Here is an 18,216-nt window from a genome sequence, read left to right as displayed (position 1 = left end):
AATGGGAGCCGGGGCTGTTTCTCCAGGGTTGTAAAGCTCCAGGCCCAGCGGGGAGCCCGGGCTAGGGGAGGCCTGTCTCTCGAGGTGGGGGGGGGAGACAACGGAAGAGAATGGGCTCTGAGAGAGCCGGGGGGACCTGGCAGCACCGCCGCCTGTGTGGCACCTCATCTGCATGCAGGGAAACACCCCCTCAGCATCATGGGGGGGCAGCCGGCCCATAATCCCCCTCTCTCCCCTGACTGAGCGACCAGGGCCTCTGGGGAAAGAAACAGGCCACTTCCCTGATTCAGAGTCAACTAGACTAGAGCAACTAGGTAGATGTGGTCCACCTCTGACAGAGACTGAGCAGAAGCTTTATAAAGCTATAAATAGGCACAAGGCTAGGAGTTGACCCCACCTTACCCATACACATGTCCCCATACCCTTTCTCTGTATTTTGATGCTGTGAAGCATGCTGTTTGATGAGGGTTTTATACACTTCCGCACGTCATTTAATTATTTTTTAAAAAGTTTTACAGGATGGTCCTATCTGTCCCTGAGCTAAATATCCATCTCCATCGTGTGTCTCTGCGTCATGTCCCCCCCCCTCCCCAACACAGGGCCGTAAGCTGCTGATCATCGGCACCACCAGCAGGAAGGACGTGCTGCAGGAGATGGAGATGCTGGACGCCTTCAGTACCACCATCCACATCCCCAACATCTCTAGAGGAGAGCAGCTGGTCGAGGCCCTGGAGGTAGGCATAGACACACACGAACGCGCAGACATGCACACACAGGCAACACACACGGGAATGTATGTGCCTCACTCTCCAGTTTTGAAGTTGGGATGGTGATATGTAGCGATGCATTCGTCGTGGGTTTTTCAAACGGCTTTTGTGTCTGTTGCAGATGCTAGGTAGTTTCCAGGAGAAGGAGCGGGCAGACATCGCCAAGGCAGTGAAGGGCCAGGGGGTGTGGATCGGCATCAAGAAGCTGACGATGCTTATCGAAATGGCCGTGCAGGTGAGAAAGACCTGTTTAGTGGACATGTCTCAGCTCAGCACGAACCATCAAACAATCACGTAGTCATGGCCTCCTTCAATATGGACCACGGTTAGTGGGTTCAGGTGTGTTACTGCTGTGCTGGAACAAAAGCCTGCACACACCCTTTAGCTCTCCCAGAGTGGGAGTTGGAGAACCTTGGCCTAGACAACCACAGTCTGGGGAGTCACGGATTCTCGTCTGGTTTCAGTCAAAACAGACCGCCATTAATTACGAGCTTTTTTAATTAAAAGCAGTTTGGATTCAACAATGATTTGTGTGGTGAGCCCCAATAATGTCATCGCTGTGCTTTCCCGACCATTCTCCGCATTCTTCCCCCTGTCTTATGTGCTCACATGCTGTGAATTGTAGAGGAATGCTAGCCACACACAAACACCACGTAGCGCCTTGGAAACGTCTTATCTACTGTTGTGAGGGTTGTTACTCTTAGGCCCTGTCCAGAAACGACCCTAGGGTGCAAAGTTTTCACTGATCCCCAATGGCTACGGGCAATTCAAAACAGGTTATTGCATAAACTGACATACATTTTCTTGCCCAATCCTACCCTTTCAAATCCTCTGTCCTCAATACGAAAGCATGAACACGAGGGCCTATTTGCCACCACTGGGAATGTACAGGTTACTGCCAACATAGTGTCTTAATAGTGCGTTGGGCCACCAGAACAGCTTCAATGTGTCTTGGCATAGATTCTACAAGTGTCTGGAACACTTTTGGAAGGATGCGACACTGTTCTTCCACTAGAAAATAATTTGTTGTTTTGTTGATGGTGGTGGAAAATGCTGTCTCAGGCGCTGCTCCAGGATCTCCCATAAGTGTTCAATTGAGTTGAGATCTGGTGACTGAGAGACGAAAAACTTTAAACACCATATGCTCCTTTGAGGCCCCTCTTTCAAAGTCACTGAGATCTCTTCTAGTAATAGTAATAATGGACAACTGGGAATTTTCATACATGACCCAAAGCATGATGGTACGTTGATTGCTTAATTAACCACACCTGTGGAAGCACCTGCTTTCAATATACTTTTATTTAACCTTTATTTAACTAGGCAAGTCGGTTAAGAACAAATTCTTATTTACAATGACGGCCTACCCCGGCCAAACCCTAACGACGCTGGGCCAATTGTGCTACAGCCTGGAATCGAACCAGGGTCTGTAGTGACGCCTCTAGCACTGGAGATGCAGTGTCTTTTAGAACGCTGCGCCTCTCGGGAGCCCAACTTTGTATCCCTAACTTCTCAAATCCCAAACTCCTCAAGTGTTTTCTTTATTTTGGCGGTTTATACCTTTTACATGCAATGTATGTTCCACTTCGTTCATGGAACACAGCTAATCGTGTTAGGCCAGTCATATATATCTCATATCTAACCCATAGTCAAGATGACCGTAGTTGAGTGCTACCATGTATTTTGCATTGTCTCCGTCTGTCTGTCGTCTGTCTGTCTGTCTGTCTGAGTGAGTGAGTTGGATCTCCCCCTCGGGTTAACCAGACATAAGACCCACTCTCCATGCTGCGACTATTCAGATTGCCAGATGTATCACTCCCTCCTGTCCCCCTACTGTTGATTCACTTCCCTCTAAGCCCGCCCGCTCAAACCTTCCCAGCCAATTACAGACAGCCCTGCAGGCACCTGTGCTGTGCTGGCCCCAGGCCCACTGAGAAACATCTGCAGTCTACTTTTAAACAAGTTGTTGGAAAGGAGGTTATATAGAAAATGTAGGCAAAGATGGGCACATGCCCAAAGAGCGCTAACAAGCGTGTGTGTGTGTCTTCCAGATGGATCCTGAATACAGAGTTAGTAAGTTCCTTACCCTGCTGAGAGAACAGGGAGCGTAAGTAGAACACTCTTCTGTTCCGTCCCCTCACACCACCTAGTTCTTGTTTGGGTTCGTTGTTGGTTGACGGATTTAATGAATGTATGTCTCCTTGCTCCCCACAGGTTGGGTTCTATACCCATCTAAGTCCATGGTGGAGCTGCATTGCCCAGCAGTTAGCTGCCTCTCCCAGTAAGTACTTGAACAAAGCGTAGAGCAGGGCTGTGTTAGAGTAGGGTTGGAATCAAAAAAATATGCAGATTCTCCCTCTTTCTCTTCCTTCCTGTTCTTCTAACTCCCTCTCACTTTTACCCTCAGTGGCTGAGGAGCAGAAGCCTGGGTGCTGTCCATCCCCAACGCTCCCTGTGTAATCTCTGTACCTCGTGTTTCCATAGCAACACCGAATGACCCAGCCTCTTCCTCATCAACACGACCTCTCTGTGTGTGTAAATTTAAGTGAGAATTAAGCACTTGTTCTGTGTACAATTTTTATTTATGATTCAAATGGCACTCTATTCCCTATATAGTGCACTGCTTTTTGACCAGAGCTCTATAGGTCCTGGTCAAAACAAGAGCACTGAATAGGGTGCCATTAGAGACGCATCCAAAGTGTTGTGATCTGTGCTGCTAGCACTCTGGGATTTTATGTATAAAAAGCAAAAATAAGGTGGTTGTATGTTTATAACTAAGTAGGTATTAGATGAGGAAAGTGTAAGCACAAACGTGTATACGATGACCTATTGTGTGTTCGATATTACGCGCGTAGATTTCTAATCATTCCAGGAAATGATGGTTCCAAGCCTTTACCCTTAGCTCTGCTCACTTTTTGGTTTTTATTATGTTTTCATTTTTGACTCTCTTTGTTTTATGAATAATTGTCATGGATATTTAATCATGTTACAAAAAATATTGATTAGACCATTTTAGAAGGGAACCCCCCCCCCCCCCCCCCCCCCCCCAACCCCGCCTGATATTCCTGTTGAAATTGTTTCTGTATCATGCTGTTCTCTATGAATGACCTCTGTTGTGCCTTTGCCTGCTGGTGGATGGCCGTGCTGTTTCTCCGTGGACAAGAGGCGAGGGAGTGATAAGTGTAGGTATACTAGGTTTAAAGCATATCGTTGTTACTCTCTGCCGTTACTGGTGGTCCTCTCTCAGTGTTTCTGCGGTGTTGTGAGCTGTCGTTCTGTGTAGCTAACAGAAATAACATCCTATGCCAGAAAGTGTCTGCCTTATAGAACAGGAGAGATGTGGTTCTTTTTCAGGATGGCACTACCCTCTTTTGACTGTTATGAACCCATGTGCCTTATCTCTACCTCCTAGTCCCGATACATCAGAGTCTCTGTACACTGTTCTGTATAAAGGCTATATGCCCGACATTATAGCTCGCCTCCCCCCGTCCCCCATCCGTGTGCATGCCTAACACACTGCCATTTATTTACAGAAGTACTGTATGCAGGTTTGTTTCAGATAAACACAATTCAAGTGTAAATGTATGGATATATCAACCAGATGTATACATTATTTGCAGTGACCAGTGTGCTTTTTTTTCTCTAAATCTATTTGTAATGAAGTCTTGAACGCTGTAAAACTTATGACAAGTTGCAATTGTATTATCGCAATAAAATTGGACACATTAACATTTCGTACAGTACTTTTCTAAGTGTATATGTGTGTGTGTATTATTGATTGATGCATATGCACTTGTCATTTACCTATAGATTTTATCAGGGAGAAATGGACTTGATTGAGACAAATTGCAGAAGTTTCACAGAGTTCTAGAGCAGATTGAGACATTATTTCGAGTTATAGTGAGGATCGGACTATTTATTAAGCATGGATAACTGTCTATCACAGTTTGTAACACCATCGCAGCTTGCCATTTAAAAATGAGTTCAAAAGTGTTATGTGCAATGTCTATATACATGATTTGGTAAGGAAATGTAGAGGAATCGATGCTTACAAACTGAAATGATTAGAAAAGTACCTCTGGCTAAGAAGCAAAAGCATGAGACAGTAATTTGTTCTTCAAATATATAATCTTAGTTCAGATATATACACATTGTATAATAAATAATATTTATAAAAACATTTTCAGATTATAAAATAAAAAGGGAATTATTAACTTTAAAACCTTTGTACAAAACTTTGGATATAGCGGGCAGGAAAGGAAGGAACGACAAAGTGCCCTGGTAGGGAGGGCTTTTTAGAGGGTGACGCAGTTGCTAAACTGCCGTATGTCACAGAGAGGAGCCTATACTACCTGGGGTAAATTGTATTTTTTTGTTAAATATAATGAATAGGAAGCACGTGTTGTGTGGAAACCTCTCAGTTTATCCCACATGCCTGCCATCCCTAACCCTTACACCCCTGTCACTGGCAGTCAGCACATCCGCTGTATCCCAATAGGCTTACATAACCTTCTTACCCTCGTCTCCTCCATTTGTCTCCCACAGACACGTCGTCTCTGAACAAGTTTCCAACATATTGCTTCTATTGTCAAGACGTTTCACATCACTGGCAATTAAGGGAAGGAGATGAGGCAAGGGGGCTATTGATGACTTGACACTTTCTGCTTTCTCCACTTGTCATCACCTTTCACTGGTGAGCAGGGTTTCGCTTAGAACAAGGACCTCACAGCACTATGAGGAACCTAATGAAATGGACCATCCGTGTGTTCGATACTACGACAATGAGATTATAATTGTATGACCCGCTATTAGTATAATTATTCATTAGCATTGGGCCTATTGCAAGTGCAAAATGACCTGGTGATCCATGAATTCAATGTTAATCCAATGAAGTACGACCTCTTAAACCTGAACCCTCTACCTGTTTGTCTGAACATTTTCTTCTCTGACATATTGTTCTAATTTCCTCAAAGACTGTAAAGGGAAATTCCAGAAAAGTGTATCTGATCTTGAGATCAACAAGAAGAATGCATTTGCTCTCATAAATAACAATTGCTAAAGTTTCACCTCCTCCAGACAGTTCGTGTACAGCTGAATAGTGCATACATGTGCAGAAATGTCCATGAGTGGAAACCAGCATGTTTGGTTCGTGCACATGTCCCTTCCTGCAATACCACCTCCAGTCCCGGCCCATTGCTAATATTTCAGAAATGTGGAGCTATAAAATCACGCTCTAGCACATCTTCCAGGCGTCTCAGCTAGGTGACTGCTGCAGTACAGTACCAGTACAGGGGTTGAGAAAGTGGAGATTTCATCCGCTCAGTAGCTTAGTTTAGAAGGGCAGGGTCCAGTAACAGCCCGCTCAGTAGTTAAAAGTGGTAGGTTCCTGGGCTGCCGCCGTGTGTTCAGTACGGTTTGGATTGACGAGTGACGTTGGGGAACTGCTTTCGTTCACAATAGTCCACCAGCCAGGTGATTGACTGGTGAAATCAGGTGTTAGTTAAAAAAGATGTCCATTCGATAGCAATAAATAAAGAAGGGGTCATGGCCCAATGCTGCAGGAATGTGAACTGGTCAAACTGACTGAGCTTGTTCCAATGGAAATGGGCTGTCCCATATGGAGGATGCAGGGCTTGGAAGAAGGATATGAGGGACATTTTTATCACAAGGGTCCAGAAGTATGGAATTCCAGTACAGAAATGCCACTCCCCATTGGTGTTTGTCTGTACTTAAGTCTGTATGCATGCGATGACTGCAGTGTGTCTGCGATGGCCGCTGTGGTCCATCATTCTCTCCGAGCGAGCGCACAAGGCTCTCACTTGCACGTGTGCACGTCGTAGACGCGCACACACTCCTGGCAGCTGACGTAGCAGCACCAGTGGAAGATGCAGTGGCACTTCTCCTTGCGCTTCTCAGTCCGAGTGTTGTGGCCCCTGCCGCAGCAGAGCAGGTCGCAGCCCTCGATGCCGTGCGAGGACACATTGCAGGCGCGGTCGCGCGTGCCGAATGAGCCCGTCTCCGGGTTGGGCTCGCAGAAGTTGGGCGAGCCCTCGTAGTAGACCAGGTCGCGCTCCGTGGGGTGCTTGAAGAAGGCGTACTTGGCGCGCAGCGTCTCCACCCAGCCGCGCGACTCGCGGTGCTTCTCCACCACCATCTCCGAGGCGCTGTCGTACTTGTCCTTCAGGTAGTCGCCCAGCATGCGGAAGTCGGGCTGCGCCCACCAGCATGTTTTCACCTCGCAGCTGCCCGACAGGCCATGGCATTTGCAGCGCAGGTGCATGTGGTCCAGGATGGTCTGAGAGAAAAAGAGAGAAGAATTCACCACAGTGTACAGTAAATGTGATTGGTATCTTGTCAATATAACACATTCTGTCTGATGGTGATTTGTTTAGTCTGGGTGTCAGTTTGTTTAGTCTAGGGGCATGTTTGTTTTGTCTATCGCCCTTATTGTTTAGTCTTTCACCAGACAGCCCATTTTTGAACAACTATTCTTATCAATAACCTGAGTGACTACCGAGTACCGACCTGTAGGTTGAGAACAACATGCTACCTGGCTCGGTCTACAGCTGTGGTTCAGGCAGCTGTGAAACAGAGGCAGGCATTTGTAGCGTGCAGCCGCTAATTCATTCTGAAGTCACTTCGTTTACGTGAGCAAAGTTCTCTTCACCTTTGTTTACATTTGTTTTTCTTTTTTTATTCCCCAACTATATTTAGCTGCAGAATTCCCCCAGCTGCGGCGGAAGGCAGGTGTGTGTGGCACCTTTGGGCGAGAGGGGAGTGGGGGCGGTGAGGGGTGGAAAGGTTCTTAGTTCTGACATCATGTCCTGGGCTTGTCAGGCCCCTGGCATCTCCCACGGGACCCGAGGTAAACAACGGAGCGTGAGAGGGCCAGGTGGGGCGGCTGGGATCAGGGTTGAGAGAGAGAAAGGGGTCCTGACTGGGCTGCCTGCCGTTTTGCAGCTCCTGTGGTCTCCCTGCTCCTGTCTAGTCAGATCAAAGGACTGCCTTGTTGCCATTGTGGTCTCTCCAATTGCCCCTCAGCATGTTGGTGAGGAGTAGCTCACCAGATATTGCACTGAGCAATGACAGCAGCGAGTGATGGTTTAAGTCCGAGCTGATTCCCTTCTCTTCCCCCTCACACTAACTCTGGTTATTTGTCTCAGGGAATTTCGGTTAGGAAAGGCAGGGCATTTTTTTTATTTTTTTTAACATCAGATAATTATCCAATCATTCAAGTTGAAGTGCTACTTTTCAGGCAGGAACTCGCAGAAATGTGGACTGAACTTAAGTCAAATACCAAAATCCTTCCTGTCATAGAATTAGTAATCTGGTACTGTAATGTTTACTGTGGATAATTCCATCCGTTTGCCAAACAAGCAGATCTTTGTTCATTGTATCTTTGCTACTGTGCTTTTATATCATTCTTTAGTTACAGGCCTGGGTGTGTTCAGGGTGTGTCCTGTATCATTGTCTACTGATATATGTGTACGGAATATACTTAAGTTTATACACTGCATCCCGCTTGGCTGTGTAGTAAACTGTGGTACATATGTGTATTTACATTACGTGCATGCCTTTGTGTTACCAACAGTTGTATACTTAACTGTATAGCGTGTACTACCAATATATCCATTCTAGCTGTGCAGTACAGTACAATCCTCAGTGTAGGTCTATTTACCGTGCGTCCTGCTTCGTTGTTGTGCCGATTCATAGCCGAGCGCGCGTCGGGGCGGTTCTCTCTGGCATCGGCAAACTCTCTGGACACCAGCACCCCGAACTCGGCGTCCTCGCTGCAGCCGCCCCACTTCCAGCCCTCCCCAGGGGGACCCTTGTGGTGGGAGTCACAGCCACACATGGTGGACGTGCCCTCGGCGCAGGACCGAGTCACAGCAAACGCCACCCCCGCTGAGGCGACGGCGTGGACGAACGCCGACTCTCTGGTCGCTAGAGAGAAAAAGATAAGAGTACATTAAAGGAATCAATCTTTAGTGCCACATCTTAACGCAGCAAGTTTCACTGCTGCCAACTTTCAATACGGCAGGGTCAATGAAAAGGATACTGCAAGAATTTAAAAAAAGATTCTGAGACATGTCCGTGAGAGGAGTTAAAACATTAGACTCTGATCACTACCTATGATTTTTGGAACATGTCGTAGCGATGGCTACAGTAGACAGTGTCCCCTGGCTGTGACATCAACCTATTGTGGCTGGTGTCAGTCGGGCCTAATGCTCAGTGAGATCTCGGTGACCTCCTGTCATCCGCGAGGTGTGCTGTTTTGCATCTGGATAGTGTTTCAGGAATGTTGTCCCCCTCTCCCCCCCCCTCCCTCCGTCAGAGCCCACAGGGCCTCTGGGTAGAAACTGAGCAGGCCATCTGCTCTGCTCTGCTGCCGTGTTCGTGCTGAGAGATGGAGTTACGCCTCCTTTGAGCGCAACCGCTTATTATGTAACCAGACACCATTGTTTCGCAATCACAGCACACTTACTGTGGGCTCATCCATTTCTCTGCTGCACCACCTCAGACTGCACACACACACACACACACAGGCAGGCAGGCAGGCACGCACAAACACAGGCAGGGACGCACACACGAACACACACACACACACACAAACCCGGAGGGTAAAGGGGAGGGCCTACTCCCTGCAATGGATTCACTGTTAAATCTAGGGAGGCCTAGCCCCCCCTAAAACTGACTGTAGTTAGTAGTGTTCTCTACTACATACCTGCAGGGACGTTAGTTACTCTACAGTGTAAGCCGATCTACAAGTCTTTGTAGTGCTGATTTGCATTAAACAGTCTGGGTTGCCAGGGGACATTTCATGTGTTCATAAAGTGAATTAGCGTTCACAGCCTTTCATGAGGTTACCCTTTTTTATTTGAGCATTTTAAGTTACACATCCTTTGTTTGAATGAAACCTTCATGTGAACGGCTGAATAGGGTCATAAGTTCATAATAGGGTGAGAGGTCATATGGCTGCTCTGATGGAAAATCCGGGGAAGTGGAAACGTATTAAAAGTCACTAGATTACCACTAAACATCACCTCTTATCTACATGAAAGCATGTCACACACTATCTAATCAGTTAATACAAACGTATAGTCACTAAACCACGACTAAAGAAATTGTCTCAAGTGTCCACAATCTACATTTCCCCCCCCCAGTGTGCTTCATTCTAAGTGAACAGCTATAAAGCAACATTTTTTGTGCTAAAACCTGTGAATGTTTGTTTGATTGGATCACATACACCTCTGGTTGGGAGGCGACCGGGAGTCCCAGCTACCCTGGCAAGCCCTGCTGGGCTCTCCACAACAGGGGCCTGTGAGCTGTGGGCCCCTGGAGCTCTGGTTGTCAGCCAAGGCTAGCGCTGCTCCTGCTACCTGCTGGGCCCATCAATCCGCCTTTGTTTCCCTTGTGTCACACTGTATTACCCACACAAAGGGCCCAGCGACTCGCGCCCCCACAACTCCGCTCTGCCCAGAGCTGGCATTCCCTTATCCCCCCCCCCCCCAACACCCTCCCTCTGCCACCACCCTGAAACACCATCCTCCAATACCACCACCACCTCCACTCCCCATTTCCCCCATAGTAGTTAAGGTGGTGGTGGACTGGTATAGCCACCCTGGTCTGGGGCCCCTTCCATCCTCGCCAACCCCTTGCCCGTCACTCCGACTCAGGCTGCCCCCCTCCCTCGCCAGCACCCCCTGCCTTCCTTCCACTTCACCCCAACGTGCCGGCCCGGGGTAGGTTGGGAGATTCCCTTTCAGCCTGTTTTCATGACAGAGTCAAAAGGGCGTGTGAATGGAGCGTCCGTGGGAGCCGGGCTGTGTGAGGCGCGCACTGGTCTTCATGCACAGTAGGGGTTGAGCTGAGCCCCCCAGCCCTTTTATATTGCCTGTAATCTCATTTGGCCTCCCCTCTCCCTTTTTATTTATTTTATTGAGGAGAGCGAGGGAGGTTCACACTACCGATTCCTGCCCAGATCCCTTCCCCTCTGACACACAGGCTAATTCATTTCCAATCAGCAGCCTCACTCCACAACACAAAAACCCATCTTCATCATTAGGGATTTCAAGGCGTACTCCGAGCACCCCCGGGTTCTGTTTTTGTGCGTTCTGTGTTTTTGCATCAGATTGTTTAAAGCAACCAGTCAGTGTCAAGACCGTCGGTGCTTAGTATTTAGTGTGAAAAGCCTGATAGATGATCTCCAGTGTGTCGACTGTAACAACTGCGTATCAAATTGAATTGTGTGAGCTAATCTTGAGCGATTCACAACACCGACTAACCTTCTTTCACTGTCTAAAAACGTCAGCGAGGTTGGGAAACCCGGGAAGAAGACACACAAACTCAAAAGACGCGATGTTGAAGGTAGAGCGGTGGATGGACGTTGAATCATCTGTCCCTCCTTGTATCGGCGCTCATTTCTCACTGCAGTAAGGAAAGGTGTATAGATAGTACTGTTATTACCCTGCGAGTCATTTGTCAGCCGGAGCACAGGGAACAGGCAGTGCTCATCTGCAGAGTAGCGGGTTCTTCTATTCCTATGTCAGCTTGCTGTACTTTCCTCATACTTGTTCACACTTTTTCTCACGTTTTCTCACTGACATGTCCTTTAATGTTTCTATCACCGCCATGAGAAAAAGTAGAACCGGCAAACCCCCTAGAACCTGCAAACCTCCTAGAACCTGCAAACCCCTGCTGAGGTTAGATTATAGTATAGAGTAGTCCAATATCATTCTTGTTGTACATCAATTAGTTTTCTTTGTATGTTTTATATGATACTTGGCTGTCATTCATATATCCCCCCCCCAAAAATATAGAAATGATATCCCTCATATAAATACCTCATTAGTAGTATTCGGCCATTGGGGAGAGGAGTATATTTGTATTCTTTAGACAAACAGTCCTGTTAGAGTAAGAAGCCTACCCTTGTCCAGCACAGGGCCGAAGATGGCTAGGTTGTCCTTGATGGTGGTACAGTTCCAACGCCGGCCCCTGAACTGGTGCTGGCACTCCTGGATGCCCAGCTTCACGCCCTCGGCCACGCTGGGCATGATCTCGATGTAGTTGCGACAGAAGCGCAGCTGCTTGGGCACCAGGCCAGGGATGGAGCCGCACAGAATGGGTTGGGAGCCCAGAGACGAGTACTGCTGCCCCAGGGCTAGGGACCTGCAACACACAGAGGGGGAGGGAGGTATGTCACGTACCACCCCAGCCAGACATAGTATCACTACCTAGCGCATACGCTACACAGTCTCCCACAGTCTCTCCATACAGCTTTCTAAGGAGAAGCTATCTATAGGATCTGCTGCCATTGAGTAAAATAGAGTGCCCTCTCTGAACTCACTGCCTCAATGAGAGGGAGGGTTATACAGTATATGCCAGGGGAGGCCCTCCACAGAGGCAGATTGTCCCAAAAAAGAGGATTGCCTCTCCATATACAAATGTAGCTTTTTTGTCCCAGTGGTTTAAAATATTCTGTGCTCATAGTTGGATTTGCAGCCGGTGGCGTTGATTTTAGTTTTTCTGTGGGGAATGGTTTGACTTGGTGAGTGTTATTGACTTTATGAGCGCCCCCCCCCCCCCCCAGTAACAGAAGCTAATAGCCCCTCTTCAGGGAAGGGATATGGCCTAATCGTATTGACTTTTCAAAGTGCTCCCTCTTGTTAGCCTCCAGAGACCCTGATGATTCGAAAGATAACACACACACAAACCTGTCTGTTTGTTTCTCCTCTGGGGAAGGCCCCATGTACAATAATAAGACACAAACACACCAGTGGCTCATTTCTTTGTTATTCGTTTGTGGTTTACCTATTGATGATATGTGATCTGTGTCTGTGTGATTTAAGATTGACTGGGTGTTTGTGTGCAGTTCAGTGTGTGGTAATGGACATAAGGCATTCCTAAAACTCCCGGTGCCTCACTTTGGGCAGCCAAAAAGAAACGTCCCCTTTTCAGGACCCTGTCTTTCAAAGATAATTCGTAAAATTCCAAATAACTTCACAGATCTTCATTGTAAAAGTGTTTAAACACTGTTTCCCATGCTTGTTCAATTAACCATAAACAATTCATGAACATGCACCTGTGGAACGGTCGTTAAGACACTAACAGCTTACAGATGGTAGGCAATTAAGGTCACAGTTATGAAAACTTAGGACACTAAAGAGGCCTTTCTACTGACTCTGGAAATCACCAAAAGAAAGATGCCCAGGGTCCCTGCTCATCTGCGTGAACATGCCTTAGGCATGCTGCAAGGAGGCATGCAGATGTGGACTGCAGATGTGGCCAGGGCAATAAATTGCTATTTCTGTACTGTGAGACGCCTAAGACAGCACTACAGGGAGACAAGACGGACAGCTGATCGTCCTCTCAGTGGCAGACCACGTGTAACAACACCTGCACAGGATCGGTACATCCGAACATCACACCTGCGGGACAGGTACAGGATGGCAACAACAAATGCCCGAGTTACACCAGGAACGCACAATCCCTCCATCAGTGCTCAGATTGTCTGCAATAGGCTGAGAGAGGCTGGACTGAGGGCTTGTAGGCCTGTTGTAAGGCAGGTCCTCACCAGACATCACTGGCAACAACGTCACCTATGGGCACAAACCCTCTGTCGCTGGACCAGACAGGACTGGCAAAAAGTGCTCTTCACTGATGAGACGCAGTTTTGTCTCACCAGGGGTGATGGTCAGATTCGTGTTTATTGTCGAAGGAATGAGCGTTACACTGAGGCCTGTACTCTGGAGCGGGATCGATTTGAAGGTGGAGGGTCCGTCATGATCTGGGGCGGTATGTCACAGCATCATCAGACTGAGCTTGTTGTCATTGCAGGCAATCTCAATGCTGTGCGTTACAGGGAAGACATCCTCCTCCCTCATGTGGTACTCTTCCTGCAGGCTCATCCTAACATGACCCTCCAGCATGACAATACCACCAGCCATACTGCTCATTCTTTGAGTGATTTCCTGAAAGACAGGAATGTCAGTGTTCTGCCAAGGCCAGTGAAGAGTCCGGATCTCAATCCCATTGAGCACGTCTGGGACCTGTTGGATTGGAGGGTGAGGGCTAGGGCCATTCCCCCCAGAAATGTCTGGGAACTTGCAGGTGCCTTGGTGGGGTAACATCTCACAGAAAGAACTGGCAAATCTGGTGCAGTCCATGAGGAGGAGATGCACTGCAGTATTTTCCCTGACTTGTCAATGTTTTTAATTTGCTGTTTTATACTCCTGTGAATTCTATGTTTTTTACTAGATTACTTGTAGTTTTTCATGTTGTTTGTCTGTAATGTTTGTAATGACTTGGTGCTGCCTATCTTGGCCAGGACGCTCTTGAAAAATAGATTTTAATTCTCAATGAGCCCTTCCTGGTTAAATAAAGGTTTAATAATAATTGTTTAAATGCAGCTGGTGGCCACGCCAGATACTGACTGTTACTATTGATTTTGGACCCCCCCTTTGTTTTCGGCGACATATCGTTCCATTTCTGTTAGTCACATGTCTGTGAAACTTGTTCAGTTTATGTCTCAGTTGTTGAATCTTGTTATGTTCATACAAATATTTACACAAGTTAAGTTTGCTGAAAATAAACGCAGTTGACAGTGAGGACATTTCTTTTTTTGCTGAGTTTAGATGTGCCTAAACATGGATTAATCACCACAACGAGACAGCCCAGATCAGCCGGGGATGCCAGAAACCATTATAGTTTCATTGAAGTAATTAATTTTAATTGACAGATTTTTCTCCTAAGATAAGGGGGGGGGGGGGTGATGTTTGCTATGTCCATGTTTTAACATGCTTACTATGATGACAAGCTCAAACAAAACTGCACGGCGTCTTCCAGAAGTTGTTATGTTTGCCATAAAGTAGTTATGGGATTTTGTAATTTTATTGTTTATTTATTCAAAGTGTATGCCACTTTCATAAACACACAAACATGCCCTTACCTACCTACAGATATAGGACCTGTTGAGGTTTTTCCTGCACACCAGGAAATGCAAACTTGTAGTGTATTCAAGGTTGAGAAAATACTAATGAAAATCCACATAATAATTCACATTTCTTGTAGTCTAAGGCACTGCATCGCAGTGCTAGAGGCATCACTACAGACCCGGGTTCGATCCAGGGCTGTATCACAACTGGCCGTGATGGGGAGTCCCATAGGGCGGCGGACAATTGGCCCAGTGTTGTCCTGGTTAGGGGAGGGCTTGACCGGCAGGGCTTTACTTGGCTCATCGAGCGCTAGTGACTCCTTGTGGCGGGCCGGGTGCCTGCAGGCTGACCTCGTTCATCAGTTGAACAGTGTTTCCTCCGACACATTGGTCCAGCTGGCTTCCGGGTTAAGCGAGCTGGTGTTAAGAAGTGCGGTTTGGTGGGTCATGTTTCGGAAGACGCATGACTCGACCTTCGCCTCCCAAGCCCGTTGGGGAGTTGCAGAGATCAAAATTGGGGAGAAAAGGTCATAACAAATAAATGTAAAAAATTATTATAATAATAATTCACATTTCCTGTTGCTGCAGGATTATTTTCCCGCTATAGCAAACTGGCTCAAATTAAGATCCTACATCTATCTGTATGCGATGTGGCGCAATCCCCCATGCACCACATCTGCATTGCAGTAGATTTTAAAGTGATGCTCCAGAGTTTCAGGCAGATATTTTACAAATTCCACTTTATACAATATGTTACGAATTTGTAAGTGCTTAAGATCCCAGACTGCATCTTTACGTACTGTAAGCTAATTCAGAGACAGAACATTCACGATCCTTATCTGTTTTATGACATTGCTAAACTGTACTGCTTTTTTCTCAGCATACATAGAATTTTCTTTGTTTGATACAGCTGGAACAGAGCATTGGATATTATGTGTGTAGTTCCCTGGCCCATTTGAAGTACAACTGTGACTGTGTATTTGAGTGTAAGATGAGAGCTAGCTAATGTGTGTGTGTGCGTGTGTGTGTGTGTGTGTGTGTGTGTGTGTGTGTGTGTGTGTGTGTGTGTGTGTGTGTGTGTGTGTGTGTGTGTGTGTGTGTGTGTGAGAGAGAGAGAGAGATAAAGAGAAAGTGAGCAAGAGAGATTGAAAGAGAATGTGTACTGTATGTGCTGTAAGACAGAGAATCCAGGGGCCCCAGACAGGGCCAGCGACACCACACTACACGGCAGCAGGATCAGCGGGAGAGGCCTTGCCAATGTAACTGCAGACACTCTGACACTGCCGAGCCTGGGCTGTCTGAGTGCCGCTGGAGGCCTTGAGACAGGGAGAGAGAAAGAGGTAGGCAGAGGGAGACAGAAAGAGAGAGACAGAGAGGGAGAGGATCATGGGGGAACAATCGCTGCTGATCAGATCAGAGTGCCATTCGGGATGACCTCAGGCCCCCCGCGGGGCGCAACCCTATCACGGCAGCCTCTGACTCTGACAGATTAGTGCGCCGCTGCACCCCACCCCACCCTGACACAAAAGCCATTGAAGTGAGGGGGGGGAGGGGAATCCCCCCTCAGAAAAGTTCACAGCTCATGTGCGCTTTGCTTTCTCCCCCATCCCCCCCCCCCCCCTTCTCCTGCCACACACTTTTGTTTTTTGATCTCCTTTGGAGTGCAGGTGAGCATTGTTACAGCAGGCTCCCATGTATCACTGCTTGCCAATGGGGCTTACCCACTGAGACAGCAGGCTGAATGGCTTGGCTATTAATACAGCTGAGCTGAAGGAACATGTGAGGCCGTCAACAGCCATCAATGCCTGGTCTGCCACATGTGGTACTAACTGACCTATAATGTTCAGAAAGCTCATGCAATTTCTGGACTTAATAAAGATGTGAGGCAAGACTGGTGACGATATCAAGGTCCATTATAGTAAGCAGTCCTATCTCAAAATACAAAAATATGCCAGCCAGGTAAAGCTACAGTAATTTCGCCTGCATTCACCCAGGTTTCAGACCGCTAATTCATTTCAATGCTTGGGGTTGTTCTTTTAAACCACACCTGAAATATGTGTTCGTATTCACAAATACCTATCCCAATGAGATCAACTGAATAGTTCCCTAACATTTCATGTTCCCTTGCACGAAAACTGACTTCTGACTGATTTGCTGGTCATTTGGGAGTAAGCGTTATTCATCTATCCATTTTTTTTCTGTTATCCATTAATTTAAGGTCGTATTTACTCGGGCGGCGAGCAAAAAACGTATGAACTCATCTGCCAATCCCAGAAATCCCACTGAATTCAAGTGTTGCTGACTTCACTCTGTCTGGAGTGACTGAGTGACTAAGTAGTGTAATTACACAGTCTGCTAGCTGTGCTACTGCCCATCAATCACCCAGTCTGCCATGGGGCGGACCTGAGTGGATGCCCTGGCCCTGCATGGAGTTGCCTGCAGTGTTGGAGCCGATCCCTGGCAAGGCGATAGCCAATCGGCTCACCTCCCCTCTCCCTGGTGTGTTTGCTGCAGTGGTGACGCACCAGTTTCGGAGGCAACGTGTGGATGTCTTGATGAAGTCAATTACTTAACCACACGGGGCTTACTTGTGGACATAGCGTGTTTAGACTACATGCTGAGGCTCTGCGTGTCGATTTTATTTTGTTTATAAAGGATGCGCCTCACTTTGTCTGTGACGGTTTGAGATAAAAGCAAGGGGTGTCTTTGGCTAGGTGCTAATGAGAGTCTTAGACCTGAAGGGAAGTCTGTGGGTGCCAGGTGTATCGCGAGCACACAGAGCGTTGTGCGTATATCACGCGGAGCCTGCCTGCTTCGCCTCGCTTATTGGAAGCCAGGAACGACGTGTCTGAACCGAGTGGGAGAGGAGCACGAGGCAGAATGCCGGGGGAATCCGCTGTAGGGGAGTAGACAGAGGAGCAGAAACTGTGGGGCTTGGCAGGTGCATGCCTAGGCAGGTCTATGACTGTGGGGCCTCCTCTGGCCTCGGGGGGTTTAGTGCTGCTGGTTGGGGGGTTTCTCAGTATCAAAACCAACCTGACGTGAGCACATGGGCCACTGTAAACCACAGACACAAAGAAGAGGAAACAAAGGGATTCCACCACACACTGCAGAACATTTGAAATTTGGACATATCTATGAAGGATATTTCACAGGGGCAAAGCCTCTGGGAAGGTTGCGATTCTGCTCCATATGTCTTCTATGAAGGTTTGCTCCACCACTCCCGTTGCGGCTGAATAACCTTTGATTCAATCACTATGTGTGGCTGGAATGTTTTGCAGCCATTTCTGTTGGAGGTCTACACCACAGGGGGTCAACATGTTGTACTTGTCTAAGAGCAGACAGATGAACTTTCTCTTTGTGACAGGTACTCCATGTCCAGAGGCACAGAAAACACTGCGCCCCTTCTAAACTAGCTAATGCATGACATCTGACCTCACTGCCGTGGGCTTGGTGGCCTCTAAGAGTGGGTTTGAAGTTTGTGACCAGCTAGAACTCCTATCCTATCGTCACTTTGAC

General features: G+C 47.4%; 2 protein-coding genes across 2 annotated transcripts in view; one reads left to right on the top strand and one right to left on the bottom strand.

The window, feature by feature from the left end:
- LOC109870120 (vesicle-fusing ATPase) overlaps nt 1-4,498 on the top strand; it is a 48,568-nt gene extending 44,070 nt beyond the window's left edge. Inside the window, exons 18-22 of the mRNA XM_020460472.2 lie at nt 600-734; nt 889-1,002; nt 2,816-2,871; nt 2,979-3,045; nt 3,172-4,498. Of these exons, the coding sequence (XP_020316061.1) occupies nt 600-734; nt 889-1,002; nt 2,816-2,871; nt 2,979-3,000 (327 nt within the window). The 3' untranslated portion in view covers nt 3,001-3,045; nt 3,172-4,498. The remainder of the gene's footprint in view (nt 1-599; nt 735-888; nt 1,003-2,815; nt 2,872-2,978; nt 3,046-3,171) is intronic.
- Nucleotides 4,499-4,582: 84 nt separating this feature from the next.
- On the bottom strand, nt 4,583-11,926 carry LOC109869889 (proto-oncogene Wnt-3). Its single transcript, XM_031804829.1, has 3 exons — nt 11,692-11,926; nt 8,443-8,708; nt 4,583-7,059 (listed from the first exon to the last, which is right to left on the bottom strand). The coding sequence occupies exons 1-3, from the start codon at nt 11,816-11,818 to the stop codon at nt 6,580-6,582; spliced, it is 873 nt and encodes a 290-aa protein (XP_031660689.1). The 5' UTR covers nt 11,819-11,926; the 3' UTR covers nt 4,583-6,579.
- Between the last annotated feature and the right edge of the window lie 6,290 nt (nt 11,927-18,216).

The sequence above is a fragment of the Oncorhynchus kisutch genome, linkage group LG25 (genome assembly GCF_002021735.2).
Source record: "Oncorhynchus kisutch isolate 150728-3 linkage group LG25, Okis_V2, whole genome shotgun sequence".
Lineage (NCBI taxonomy): Eukaryota > Metazoa > Chordata > Actinopteri > Salmoniformes > Salmonidae > Oncorhynchus > Oncorhynchus kisutch.
The sequence above is the reverse complement of the archived record's forward strand: the minus strand, read 5'-3'. Positions and strand labels throughout refer to the sequence as shown.